Source organism: Grampus griseus (genome assembly GCF_964374135.1).
Source record: "Grampus griseus genome assembly, chromosome: 1".
Classification (NCBI taxonomy): domain Eukaryota; kingdom Metazoa; phylum Chordata; class Mammalia; order Artiodactyla; family Delphinidae; genus Grampus; species Grampus griseus.
Genome location: NC_139017.1, coordinates 110,046,047 through 110,061,111, shown reverse-complemented (window position 1 = coordinate 110,061,111; position 15,065 = coordinate 110,046,047). Strand labels below are relative to the sequence as shown.

Below are 15,065 nucleotides of genomic sequence, written 5' to 3'. Positions count from 1 at the left end.
CTCCAGAAGCCATGGCTTTAGTTTTCTATCCAACAAAATATCAAATCCCAGGACTTCGAAGCAGACACTTTCACTTCCTGGAGGTTGACCAGGTCTGCACATTCGATATGCATGCAGGACATGAGGTTCTGCTACAATCAGAGTCTTTACCACCAATTCCTGTAAAGATTGTCATTTAAAAAAAAAGATGAAAAGCCTTATTTCTTTGTATCTCATTTACATACTTGGAAATCAGGCCTGGACTTACCAACTAGCATCCTGGCCAGGTTCACAAAGCTCTGTGGCACCTAACCCCTGCCACTGCTCTGACCTCATCTCACCCAACTCTCCCCCTGCCCACTGTACTCCAGCCATGCTCCTCTTCTCTAGGCCTCTCACACTAGCTGATCCCTCTTCCTGGAACACTCTTCCCCCAATATTCCCATGTCTGGCCCCTTGATACTCAGAGAGTCCGTCCCTGACCCCTGAGTCAAAAGTAGGCACCCATACATCATTCATTACTGTGTCACTACACAGCATAGGACAAGCTGATCTTTTTCTTTTTTTTGTTAAAACAGAGTCCTTGTCTGTATTATTTACAACCCCATTCCCAGTGCTTAACAATAGTGCCTGGCATTTAGTAAATGCTCAAGATCACCTGTGAACAAATAAAAATTTATGAATGCGGCTTGTATTTGTTAAATAAGTAAGGTAGGATCACATGCTTGCCTTCTCAGAAACCATACAGAAGGCAAGGGGATGGGAGGGAAGACAAGGAGAGTAAACTTCCAAGGAGAGAAAACTATTTCACAAACAACATTATAGAACCTCCACTTAGACAAAGCCTGAAAGGTCAAGAGGACAGAATCTAGGAGAGCTGGGTTTCTCTGTGCAGTGATGATTCTGTTGTTCATAAGGTTTATCTGAAATCAGAGTACTGCCAATTAACAAACTAGCTGTCAACATTTTCTGTGAGAACACATAATACTACTAGGGTGAGTTACTAATGCTAATAAAAGAAAAAGTTGGTTTACCGAAGTTTGAGAACAAGCTATGGATTGTGGAAAAGCTGTCTTGCTGGTTTTTGCTTAGAATATACTGTCTTTTTAACTCCCATTCTACAGGTACAGGCAATATAGCATGGCAGTTAAGAAAATGGCTCCAAAGTTGACTTTCTGGCTTTATCCCAGGCTTTGCTACTTGTTAGATGTGCATCCTCAGTCATGTTGCTTAAACTTTGTCTCATTTTTCTAAAATGTAAACTGGCAATAGCAATAATACCTGCTGCAAAAGACTGATGGAAGGACAAAATGAGACTCCATGTATAACTCTTAGCATAGTGCCTAGAACAGAGTAAACCATCAAGAGGGGTTAGCAACTGAACTACTGTAGTTATATTTATTCTATTATTCTTCTGGAATTCCACCTCATATATCTGGTCAGACACAAACATTCAGCTGTCTGGTGGGAGCAGTATTTATTATGAGAGAAAGAAATGGAAGATGAAGTTAACCTCGCTGTTACCAAGAATCCCAACCCAGAACGTATTTGGGGATATCAGAGATGCCACAAGAGGCTGTTCTTAGAAAATTCTATTCAAAATAACAAATGTGTGGTAGCACCACAGTATGTGAGGATAAAAAAGAAAAGTCCACATTATATAAATCTTGAGATATTACTGAAATCACCTGAGTAGGAAAAAGAAGTTAAAACCTTGACTAGTAAGTGTCTATGTGAAACAAGACAGGTGGGGAGATGGGGGGGCAGAGTGAGGGGGAATGAATATTTAGACTCTGGATCACAAATCTGTGTTTTTACTACATAAAAACAGCACAATTTTAGGAATCCAGAGGCAAGATTGCAGGTATATGTGAAATCAGTAATGATACAACCAAATACAAATTCCACTAATCAAATCAAATTCCACTAATGCTTTTGAGAATTTCCAACATTGCTTTGAAAGATGATTTTGTAGATTTGTACCCGAAGTATATAAAAAGCATTCATTAAGGATGATCTTATGAGTGATTAAAGTCATTTTTAACCTCCATGGCCTGCTTTTCTGTTGATTTCTTATTTATTCTTGACCAGCACAAAAGCACATATATCTGTTCTTCATAGAAGGTATTGCTGAATGTTAGTTTTCATATGCAGACAGCTACTTTTTAGAGAAATTACCATCAATAAAGTAGTCACCGAAAAAAAGTTCTAAGTTAAATTCATGAAATTAGTAAACTATTAAGATAAAAATTTATTGCACAATTGCCTTCTTCATCTCCTCTTATTCTCTTTTTATACTATCCTATTGATTCACCTTCAACAGACATCTGTAAGTACATGCAATTCTTAACAAGAAAAAGTACTACTTATCTATTAAGGTCCATGACAAATTTCAATTCTTAAAAGAATTACATAAGTGCAGATAGTTTGACAAGATAATTGTAAGAAGGTACTTGGAAAAGTTAATGTTATTATTTATTAATTGGTTACTTATAGATTTATTAATATACATTTTAACAAATGTAGGCAAGAATGATGCAAAATTTACCCATTTATAGAAATGATCATGCAGTGTATCAGAGCTTAATAGGCCGGCAATTGCTATGTTCAGGTAATATCTGAAAATTATATTTTAAGCTCTGAGGAGTTAATTTCCATACTCTTATTAGTATTAGTCTTAGTTGTATACCTTGTCCTAATTCAATTATGTGGGGAAAGTACCACTTAAAACCAATGTCTGTAAAGCTAATGATATCCATTTTTCTCTCTGACTGATTCTCTCCGTACATTCCTCACCAAGGCAACCCAACAGATTGCACCTTTTCACAAAGACTTCCCTGAACAATCAAACTCATAAGAAGTGAAGAATCTGGTAAAGAAAAAGAATACCAGAGGGCATCTAAAACTTTCTTGGTCTCTCTGAGCTAGTCACCAAATGACCCATTCATTAAATCATCCAGGTATCACCAAGTAGATCTTCCATCATTGAGCTACTGTATCAAAATTGCAAATTTTACCACTTTGATGTTTCTGACCCACATGATAGTAAACTATCATTATTAGAATATTTTTTGGAATTTCCAAAAAACTGGCCTTGATAAAGTAAATAGATAAATAAACGGCATTGTTGGAATCAAATTTCTTGTTTGGATGTATCAATATTTAGTCTCTCGGGAAGACATAAAAGAAAGTTAACAAGTTGGTGAGAATCTGACCAAACCCAAATGACAAACTTTAAAATTTGATGGGACCCCTAAATTTTTAAAAATTTTGAATTTGTTGCCAACATTTATAAATCAGGAGACTTAGGGCATCTATTGACAAATTAGAGAATGAGGCACACTGGGCCCAAAATACCACATGGCACCAATAGGCTGGTGCTGAGTGATATCTATCCCCTTTAGACCGCTTACGCTCTTCAAATGACCACCGTTCTCAGCCTGCCCTATTTTCTTCTATCCAGGCTACTTAACTCCTTTTTACTTGTCTGACACCTAAGTATCTTCCGGTTTACATTCTGTGAGACAGAAAATAAGATTTTTAAAAAGATTCAAACTAACAAAACACTAAGAAAAGGAATAAATATAATGATGCTGATTTTTTCTCTGATTTTCTCAAGAGAACCAAGTTCAACCAACAATGAACTTTCACATCCATTTTCCACAATATTTTTATTTAAATATATATTACTTGTCCCAGAAGTCAAATTGTATAGCCCTAATCATGTTAAGTATTTTCAACATACTCTTCTTAACTATGAATACCATTTTAATATTTCTGCTAGGATTAATAAAAGGGTCTGTTTCACCAAGGTTATCTTCTCATACATGTTTCCTTTTCTCTCTTTACCCTTACCATTTGGAATTTCATCTACTGCCATGGCTTTAATTATCCATTACACCTCATACATACACTTTTAACTGCCTGCTCAACTTTTCTACCTGAGAGAGCATTTCAAGTTTAACATATCGAAAGTAGAATTCATCATAGCCTCATGGACTTTTAAAAAACTGAGTTCAGGTGTCAATGCCTCCAGGAAGTCCTGCTATGCCCATCCACTCAAAGCTACTACATGTGGTCTTCCTCTACAACCCCACAGAAGCCAATGTATGCCTCTGTTTTTGTACTTGCTACATTGCATTTCATTAACAATTTATGTGCAAGTGTTTCCTACCAAACTCTTGAGTTTTTTGAGGCTTGGAGCTGTATCTTATAAATCCTCAAATTATCAGCCAGGGACAGGCTTATATTATGGGTTCAATAAATGTTTACTGAATAAATGAATAAATGAACTAGCAAATAAGTGAATAGAACTCTTTTCTCTCATCTGCAAAACTAAGCTCTACATCTTCTCAAAATAAACTCCTTCCTATTATATTTCAAATAAGGCCACACCCATTCTCCTTATAATTATTCCTCAAAACTGCAGAAGAATATCTGAATACTTCTTCCCCCCTCCCCATTCTAATCATTCAGTTAATCTCAAGGTCTACTTCATTGTCACCTCTTTTATTGTGGTTCAATTCAGGCCATTCTTTTCCCTGAAACTACTCCCAAATGCCCTCCTCTACCTACTTCTGGTCTTCACTCTAACCCATCCTATACCCATTGTCAGATTTATCTTTCAAATGCATGCATGGTCTTTGGCCTTATTAATATCCTCCCTTAAAAACTGAATGAATCCTTACTGCCTACCAAGTGAAGCCTTGATTTCCAGACCTAAAACTTGGCTCCACATATCTTTCCAGCCATTAAGTCTTCATGTATCTCCCACAAATACGACATGCACCAACCTGGGCCACTTTGAACTATTTTCATACCTCCATGCCTTTACTCATGCTTTTGCCTCCGCTTAGCATTCCCTCTGTCCGATCCTAGCAGTAAAAGTACTACTTATCTATTAAGGTCCATGACAAATTTCACTTTCTTCATAAAAGCACACTTTATCTGCCCAATCTAATGTAATCCGTTTTTTATTTAAAATGGTTGATGATCCTTTCAATTAATATGAGGAAAGACAGCTAAAATTGTGAAATGGTATAATCTTACTGAAATATCACTCCAAAACTTAGCAACATCATGTTGATTTGCTTGTAGAAATTCTGTAAACCATCTGATGGAACGTTTGCTGCCTTTGTTTTCAGTTTCATCCCTTTCAAAATGCTCATTGTGCTTGTTCACAGAGTAGTTTGTCAGATGCATGTATAACTGGGTCTGTAACAAGTCAGAACCAAAGTTGTTATCACCTATGAGACTCTAGAACCATGACGTTTCACAGAAAAGAAAGCATCCAAAGAGGAAAGCCAATTTTAAAGTTTAAAATATACATATTCATAATTTAATGATTATAAAGGTAATTTTCAAAATGCAATGGCACATTTTTCTAAAAAAGGTTGTGAAAGTAGTCACCTTCAAAGTTACTTTGTATATTATTGAAAAGATATCTACCATAGAAAGTATGAAAATAATAAGAATATATAGAGTAATTAAATGAAAATGTGAAACTACATATTGCTAAGCAAGAAAAATGCTGTAACTTTGAAGTCTGTTTTTCTTAGTTGGTTTGTTTTTAATGTTTTTCTAAAATTTTCATCCTAACTTGTTTTGGGAAAGGAATTTTCTGAGAGAGTATTCTATATCTTCTCAAACAAAGATTTAAAAGTAAAAGCTCAAGTAAGTAGCAGAAACCTAGAGGTAGGATACCAACCTCAACCTCTGCCCTCCCATCCTGACTGGAAGATCACTGTAACTTGTTAACAAGACAGAGTGCACTCAGAGTCAGGAGACAGAAGCACCACACGATGCTGTACAAATGTCTAAATGATTAACAGCAAATTTATAGCGCCCCATACTCGAGTTCTTAGGTCTTAGTCTCTCTATATTCTTATGTTTGTTGACAGTGTTATCCTCAAATAAACTTGAAAAAGAATACAAAATTTAAAATTTCTCATAATTGTCAATTAATATACATTAATAGCTCCTTATCAATCTATCATAAACATTCATGAGGTCTGTAAATCCCACCCTCATGATCCTATTCCCAGAAACCACTTTAGATAGCAATGTTGCATCACAATGAATACATACTTTGAGCACATCATTACTATTCTGATTTGTTAATAACCAATGATATTTATATCATATTTTATTTTCACTGCAGTTACTTAAGTCTACAGTATTGAAATCTTTGAAGCAAATATGCAGAACTGATCATATGAGCTACATGTTGTTTATTAATCCATATGCCCACCAGTAATTAAGAATTTTTTTTGTATATTGAACAATATTTAAGGAGCACCCACCACTGGCAGGAATGTGTGCTGTGCACTGTGGACACAAAGATTAATAAGGCAGACATAGTCCCTACCTTCATGAAAATTATCACTTTAAGTGATATTTAAAAGAAAGAGCATAACCTCATACTTGTCTAATTTTAAGTGCTTGATTTAAAGAAAAAAGGAAATTAATCAAACTATAACATTTCTTAGTTTCCAAAATAGAAATTATTTTTGTTTGGAAAATAATTTTTTGAGGAGCTCTCCATTTGGCAGGAATTTCTTAAAATAAATACTAATACCAGTAATAAAAACTCTAGCTATCCTAGTGGAAACGTGAATAAGAAATGGAACTTTGCATTTTTCTTAAAACATTATTTTTATATGTAGCATTGGAAATTCCACAAGTTCACATCTACTTTGACAAAAATCCCCTTCTAAACAGTTCACTGTCAGTTGGACATTTGCCATAAGGAGAAGTAATGGCAGCTCTGAATCAAATAGCAACCTGCAATGCATAAAAAGTATATAACTATTCTCTATCCTATTTTATAGTGTATAGGCTCAAAAGAACGAATTGGAATATACAGAACCTTTCAAGGATTGACTGACTGCTACACGGGGTGGCAAAAAAATTTATGTTTATTATATTTCAATTTCTGAAATTCTCTCATGATTTCCTTACATGTAGCTTATCAATATACAGCTCATGACAAAACGCAGGCTATTTTAAAAGTTGGAAATACAAAGAAGGAAAAAAATATGAAGCAGTCTGCTGTCCAAAAACAACCAATGGGAGCATTTTGGTTTATTTTTTCCACCTTTTTTCTTAAACTTATCTTTTAAATAAGAGTGATCTCACTTTAGATAAAGTTTTGCACTTCACTTTTTAAATTTTTAGTATCTTCATGTAGGAACTCAACCGTGAAATTTTAGAGATATATGAGGAACACTGATGTTTACACAGGAGAACATCATTTTTCATATATGTGAAAACCAAAGCCAGGAGATTATGTGACTCAAGAGCACTTGGCAAAGCGAAACCTAGAGGCCACATTTCCTGACTCCCAATCTTTCAATATGATTTCCTAACCCAGTGTACTTAAGCAAATCACATACATCCAACTTAAGAAATTAGAATAAATCACTTTATCACCTAAATGAGCTTTCAAGTCTTACCCTTTCCTATCTCTTCCTTTACTCTTTCCTCTCAAAACATGACTATCTGCTTTACATATATATAATCCAGTCTTACCCACTCCACCTATTTTAATTATAATCTATAAACTGATAAGCCCCAAATTATGCCTGTAGCTCAGTTCTCTCATCTGAGCTTTAGACCTATACTGTATATCCAAATGCCAATAGTATAGATCCATTTGGAAGTCACACAGGCATCTCAAATCAAACACATCAGCTTTCTGCAAAACTTTAAAAGCTCCTATACTCCCTATCACAGTGAATGTCACCATCCACCCAACTGCTGTGCCAAAACTCTTTTGAGTTTTATCCTTAATTTCTCTCTCTCTTTCCCTTATTCTACAAATCAACTTGTTGGTATATCAGTGTTACCCATGGTATCGTAAATATATCTGAAATCTGTGTTCTTATTCGTAGTCCTGCCCTACTATCACTTCAAATTAAGTCATCTTGTCTCTCACATGTGGTTAGACTAGAATACAGCTTCTTGTCTCCCTTACTCTAGTCTCCCCTATCCATCTACAGCCCCATCTCACATTCCCCACACCATAGACCAGGTGACCTTTTTAAGACAACAATCTCATTCCTTCTTTCCCTTGTTTAAAATCTTTCAATGCTTCCCTTCTTCTTAGGTTAAGTTCCAAAATCCTAGCCATGATCTACCAAGATCTGGCCTCTGGGACTCTCCATCCTGATGTCTTAGTCTGTACTTTAGCCATATTGAACGTGTGTGCTCTCTCCAGACGTATCACTCTCCCTCCTACCTCTGGGCCATTCTTCTACCTGGAGTCTTAACCCATCCCACCCCACCTCTAACTTAGCTAACCCCTCACTCTTCAGATTTCACTTTACAAACTCCCTCTCTAACTGTATCTCCAACTGAGTTAGATGTTCCTGCTATGCACTGCCATAGCATTCTCAGTTTCTTAAACCATTACACTTACCACTGGGTATTATAATTGCTTATTTTATTTTCTGCCTCCCCACTAGATTGTTGCTTTTGTGAGATCAAGTACTGTATCTGTCTTGGTCACCGTTTTTCCCAAACCAGCACAATGTCTAGAATGCAGTAGAGTTCAAACATTTCTTGGAGCTTGGATGTATCCACACCTTATGAGCTTTGAAGAGATGATTCTTTCTTTTATCTTCCTTCCCTGTAAAAACTTTGACAGTTCCCTTATTCTTCCTTTGCCAAGTTTACAACATTTTTTAGTTAATTGAACGTAGCAACATTTATGATTAGTCATTTAATTTTGGAAAATGACCACTCAATGTAGTCATTTATGTGCATAATATTATAGAACAATAACCAGGCCTTTGACAAAAATGGGAAACGATCCTTAATTAGGTATATTTTTTTACTGTAATTAGTAGATCCAAAAATAGAGGTAGAGGTTAACTAAACTTTGAAGTATGGATAATAAACTATGGTTTGTCTCTCATAAACTATAAATTACATTTATGACTTTCATGATAAATTATGATAATAAATTACAGTTTGACCTTCATAAACTACAGTTATGACTTTCATCAATATGTTATGGTTACACAAAGATAATCTTAATGGAAAAATACTTACAAAAATCTCCACTTAACAGAATTAAAAACATACTATGAAACTGCCAATTTATGTCTCTACTTCACAATTGATCAACATAAATTTAAAATCTTCTCTTTTGTTCCAACAAAAAATAACTCTACTTTCTGATAACTTTTGCTTTCTCTGTTTCATATACTTTCTCCCACATTCTACATGTTTAAACCATACCTTTCATACAAAGACTGCTCAAATACCACCTCTCCCATGAGAAGCTGAACAAAACCTATTCCTACACTCAATTCTATAACACTTTATCTGTATTTCTCAATGGCATATTATTTTAATTTGTATTTCTGTATCAATCATTTCTATCCAGTACCACTACACACACATATATACTTCGAAATCCATACTCATGCTCACAGCACCCAGATGGGGTGTATTTTCCTAATTAGCCTACCTGGAGAAGCAGGCACTTTTTTTTCTAATTTCCACAAAGCTGTCTTAAATTAGAGGCAGTCTTATTTATGTATATAATTCTTCTAGACTATAAGCGCCTGAGAGGAGGAACTTTGTTCATTTAACATTTATACACAATAGGTGTTTTAAAAAATAGATGTTGAATAAATTAATAAAATCATAGTGTCTGGTATCACTTACCAAATTGGTCTCATTAGGTGGAATGTACTTCTCTGTTCCCATTCGCACAAGTCCATCGTGGTAGAGAAATATTTTTAGTGGATCACACGATGTTACCAGAATATAAATTCGTAAATCAAACTTGTAACCTTCCATTAGGAAAGGCTTTTCAATGTATTCTTGAACAATCAAATGATCCTGAGATGGAAGTTTGTCACCATTTCTTATCAAAGAAATCCTAAATTTAAAGAAAAGGTTAAAAGAATAATTTGTTATGGAGTCAGGATTTTAACAAAGTTATAGGTAATACTCAAGAGGAAAGTGGTCCCATCACACACACACACAAAAAATACAGCATAAAAATACTGTCAGAAGCAACTTTTTTAGAACCATGGATACTAACCAAGGAACATGTAATAAAAAACAAACAACAACAAAAAAACCCAGCTGAATCTGTGTAAAAGAGATTCCTAGCATTTTAATTTACTCTGGTACCACCCCCAACCCCCAGCTCAGCAGTGGCCTTGAGCAATAACCTGTGTTCCCAGTACAGGTACTGGTTCTAGAGGCAGTAGAACAGACCTATTCTTGTGGTTGTTTTGTTTGTTTGTTTGTTTGTCTATTTGTTTAATTCAGTTCTGTGGTTCCCTGGACAATCTCAAAGGTTTTCTTTTATCTTGTCTAACTGCAAACTCTCCCAGTGCTGAGGCAGCTACTTGCGGGGGGCGGGGGGGGGGGGGTGGTCGGCAGAGACAATATTGAAAACATTTAAAGACAAATGTAGTAGTCCCTGCAACAAGTAGCAGTTGGGAAAACCATCAGACTAACTGCAAAGATTGGGGGGAAAGACAGGAATGACAATCTTTGGGGAATAAGGACTTTGAAAAGCTCTCATATATTTCTGGGATTCTAGAAGACTACATGAATGCCCAGGGCTAAGTGCATGCTCAGGAAAGATCTGAGATGGCCCTAAGCTCTTACCTCCAGCTAACCATCAAGTAGGAGGTGAAGGCTAAGGCAGAGTTATAAACTACCTAGCTAAGTGTTGAAGGCATGTTCTAACACACACACACACACACACACACACACCATCTGCAAGGATTGGGGGATATATATGTATATCTATACCTATATCCATATACACACACACACATATGTGTGTGTGTATATGGATATAGGTATAGATACAGATATTTGGTTCCCAGTGTTTAAGGAAATTTCTGTTCAATTACTAACGGATTGGACAATTACACTGACCACTGATCTAACAGAACAGGAACTTCAGAGGTCACACACAATTAAAAAATACAAACTTTACAAAATTATTTCAGAAAGGTCACTAAACAAATAAACATCAACTAGAACAAATGGTAACAAAAAACCCTGTAGAGGAGGGAGAATCTAATTGGCAGAGTTGCTACATTACAATACACAAAATGTCCAATTTTCAACAAAATATCATGAGTCATTCAAAAAAAAAAAAGTATGACCCATACACAAAAAAAATTCTCAATTAATAGAAACTATACCTGAGGAAACCCAGACATTTGGCTTACTAGACAATAAATTATTTAAATCAACTATTTTAAATTTGTTCAAAGAGCTAAAGGAAATCATGTACAAAGAACTGAAGGAAACCATGGGAATAATATCTCACCAATGCAGAATATCAGTAGAGATAGAAATTACTTTTAAAGGTGGCGGGGTAGGTGGGGGTAACCAAACAAAAATTCTGAAGTTGAAAAGTACAATAACTGAAACAAAAATACATTAGAGGGGCTAAACAGAAGATGTGGGAAGGCAGGGAAAGACTCAGTAAACCTGAAGATAAATCAATTGAGATTAGTCTGAGGAACAGAAAGGAAAAAGAATGAAGAAAAATGAACAGAGCTTAAGAGTCCTGCAAGACAACATCAATAATATCAACACACTAATAATGGGTGTCTCAAAAGAAGAAAAGAGAGAGGGGCAAAAAGACTCTTTGAAGAATTAATGGCTGAGAATCTCCCAATCTGATGAAAAATATTAACCTACAAATCAAGAAGCCTAATAAATTTCAAGTAAGATAAACTCAAAGAGAGCCACACTAAGACATGTTCTAATCAAACTGTCAAAAGCCTAGAGAAAGAGAAAAAAGTAGCAAGACAGGCCACTCATCCCACCCAAGGGATCCTCATTAAGATAAAGAGCTAATTTCTCATCAGAAACAATGGAGGGCAGAACACAGTAAGATGACATATTCAAAGTGCTGATAGAAAAAGAAAAAAAAAAAAACTGTTAACCAAGAAATCTATACCTGACAAAATATTCAAAATTGAAAGAGAAATTAAGACATTACCAGATAAACAAAAACTGAGAGATTTTGTTGCTATTATACCTGGCCTATAAGAAATGCTAAAGACAATCCTTCAGGCTGAAGCAAAGGGACACTAGGCAGTAATTCAAATCTACACAAAGAAATAAAGAGCACCTGTAAAGATTACTACATAGGTAAAAATAAAAGTCACTACTAGTGTAGTTTAGGTTTGTAACTGCTTATTTTTCCTGTATTATTTAAAACACAACTGCATAAAACAATTATTATAAATCTATTTTGATGGGTACACAATACATACAGGTGTAATTTGTGACAAAAACATCATAAAGGGGGCAGAGGCAAATAGAAGCAAGTTTTGTTGTTGTTGTTGTTGTTTTTACTGTTAAAAGTAATGATATTAATCCAAACTAGGTTGTTATAAATGGAGATGCTAATTGTAACCCCAAAGCAACCATTTAAAAAATAACTCAAAAAACATATAGTAAAATAAATGACAATGAAATTAAAATGGTACACTAGAAAATACCCATGTAATACACAAGAGGGCAGAAATGGAGAAATTGAGGTATGAAAACTATATAAGACATAAAGAAAACAAATAGCAAAATGCCAAAAGTAAATCTTTCCTTATCAATAATTACATAATAAATAAGAATGGATTAACTCTCCAGTTGAAAGACAAGATTTGGCAGAATGTATAAAAAATATGGCCCAACTACATGCTGTCAACAAGAGCCACACTTTATATTCAAAGACTTAAATAGGCTGAAAGTGAACAAATGGAAAAGATATTCCATGCAAACAGTAACCAAGAGAGAACTGAAGTGGCTATACTAGTATCAGACAAAATAGACTTTAAGACAAAAAGTACTGCAACAGACGAAGAAGAACAGTAATATAATAATTTTTAAAAGTCAATGCATCAAGAAGATATAATAATTATAAACATATGCACCTCACAACAGAGCTCCAAAATATATGAAGCAAAAACTGATAGAATTGAAGGCACAGATAGACAGTTCAACAATAGCAGCTGAAGTGTTCAATGCTCCCCACTCTCAATAATGAACAGGACAATTAAACAGAAAACCAGCAAGGAAATAGATATATTCTACAGATGAGACAGGTGTACTTTACCTATGTACTTCTGCATTGCATGAGATAAACCATGGCAGCACAGTATGTATAGTATACTTTTTCAGCTATTTTATTACTGTAGTCAATTCATATTATTAACTATTATACTAACATTAAATATATATAAAAATGAATTTTTAACATAATTTTAACATTAAAATTGAGAAAATGTGAACTTCAATTATCTTCCCCAAAATGTTTACCTTGATACTAACATATAGTGAACCAAATTTACATTAAACAATTAATATACAATTTCCACTAACACTACATGTCATTTGTCTTTTAAGTCACTAAACCACAGTTTAAAATAATGTCTGATTAAATTATTAAATTATGATTAAAAGTTAAAAGGAAATGTGTTGAACAGTAATTTACCTGGCAGCTATATTTCCAAATATATTTTTTCCCCACAGCACTCTAAATCAAAGATAAAAATTACTTGTGTTTTTATTAAAAGTAGCTTCAGCCACATTTTCTTTGAAAAAGTAAACAGCAGAAAACTAACATAAGAAAGCAAAAGTAAACAGGAATATTAAGTTGTATAATCTATCCCCAGCTAACAGGTCTAGTTCTCAGCACTTTAACTTAAAATGTGTTCTACTCATCTTCAATCCAATTACCATGGCTACATAAAGAAAAAAATCATTTGTAAAGCAAAGAAAATAGATATTTTGTGCTTAAGATTTTTTTTTTAAGATGAAAACAGTAACACCCTTTCCATTTCATTCACCAACTCAATTTAGCTCTATTGTATCAACTGATTTTCCTCTCCAAGCTTACTCTAAAATTATGATGAATGCAAATTTTATGTTTAAGAAAAAAATTAGAAAATATTTACTTTCTCTATTTTGTAGTCTCCTATCAAAGTCTCACAACCTGTTGATTAAATTTTTAGATTGAATTATTGAAGTCTCCAGGACAGGGTAAAAGGGCTCATTAAATATTTAGTTCCAAAAAAGCAAAAGTTAGAAAGCTATTTTATTTTTTTTTCATATTAGTACTCAACCATGAGCAAATGGTCACACTTATTCTTTCCCCCAATTTTTTAAAATTTTTATGTATTCCATATGAAAAATACCTACCCATGACCCATTGCACCATTAGCTGGTTTTACTATAAAAGTCTTCTGCTTTCTTTTTTTCTTTAATTCTTTCATATAATTCTGAAATTGTGTATATTCAGCAGGGAAGATCCATGTTCGAGGAACAAAGGTATAATCCAGAGGCCGGGACTTGATCATTCTGTAAGTTAGAGATAATATGAAAAGTAATTTCTGTTCAAACTTATCTAAACTTTCTTTCTCTGTGCTACTGACATTTACTACAAGGATTTAAATTCCCTCCATTTCTTCATTTATTGATCAATTCATTAATTTTTTAAAATGCCTATTAATCACCTACTATATGTTAGGCACTATTCTAGATACTAGGGATACATTAGTGGAAAAAATAGACAAGAATTTCTGCCCCATGTATTAATTTACATATTAGTAGATCAAACATTTGAGTATATACTACGTGTTGGGCACTGAGGATTAACATGGTCTCTGTTCTAAGGAATTTATATATAGGCTATTAGTTAAATACAGTGTGATAGGTGCAATAAAGCTACATAAGGCAAGGTAACATGTGGAAGGTGGCATTAACTCTGCCTCTGGGATGCGGGTGGTTAGTACGGTTCACAGCCAGGTGCCATTCATATTGCTTCTTAAAAGATGATTTGGAGTTTGCTGGGTCATCCATAGGGAAAAATTTTAGATTGCCTTTTACCCCGGTGTTTTCTGGAGTTTTACTACTTTTGTGAGAAAACCATTGAAGCCTCTGAGTCAGGTTTTGTTTACATCAACTACATCTACCTATACATGTAGTTTTATGGCTACAATGTATGGCCTGACATTTTTGTATTTGCTATAAATCAGGCTGCCTATTTGGTACATAACTTAGGGATACTGATACAATACTAGGTATAAAATGTT

At 34.4% G+C, this 15,065-nt stretch overlaps 1 protein-coding gene across 6 annotated transcripts in view; it reads right to left on the bottom strand.

Moving 5' to 3' along the window:
• TTLL7 (tubulin tyrosine ligase like 7) overlaps positions 1-15,065 on the bottom strand; it is a 160,339-nt gene that overhangs the window by 75,603 nt on the left and 69,671 nt on the right. For 5 of the 6 annotated variants that reach the window (XM_082656213.1, XM_082656215.1, XM_082656217.1 and 2 more), the window contains 4 exons: positions 14,173-14,331; positions 9,655-9,871; positions 5,029-5,193; positions 1-159 (listed from right to left, as the gene is read on the bottom strand). In XM_082656213.1, coding sequence (XP_082512339.1) covers positions 1-159; positions 5,029-5,193; positions 9,655-9,871; positions 14,173-14,331 — 700 coding nt within the window. The remainder of the gene's footprint in view (positions 160-5,028; positions 5,194-9,654; positions 9,872-14,172; positions 14,332-15,065) is intronic. The other variant, XM_082656216.1, reaches the window with a different exon arrangement.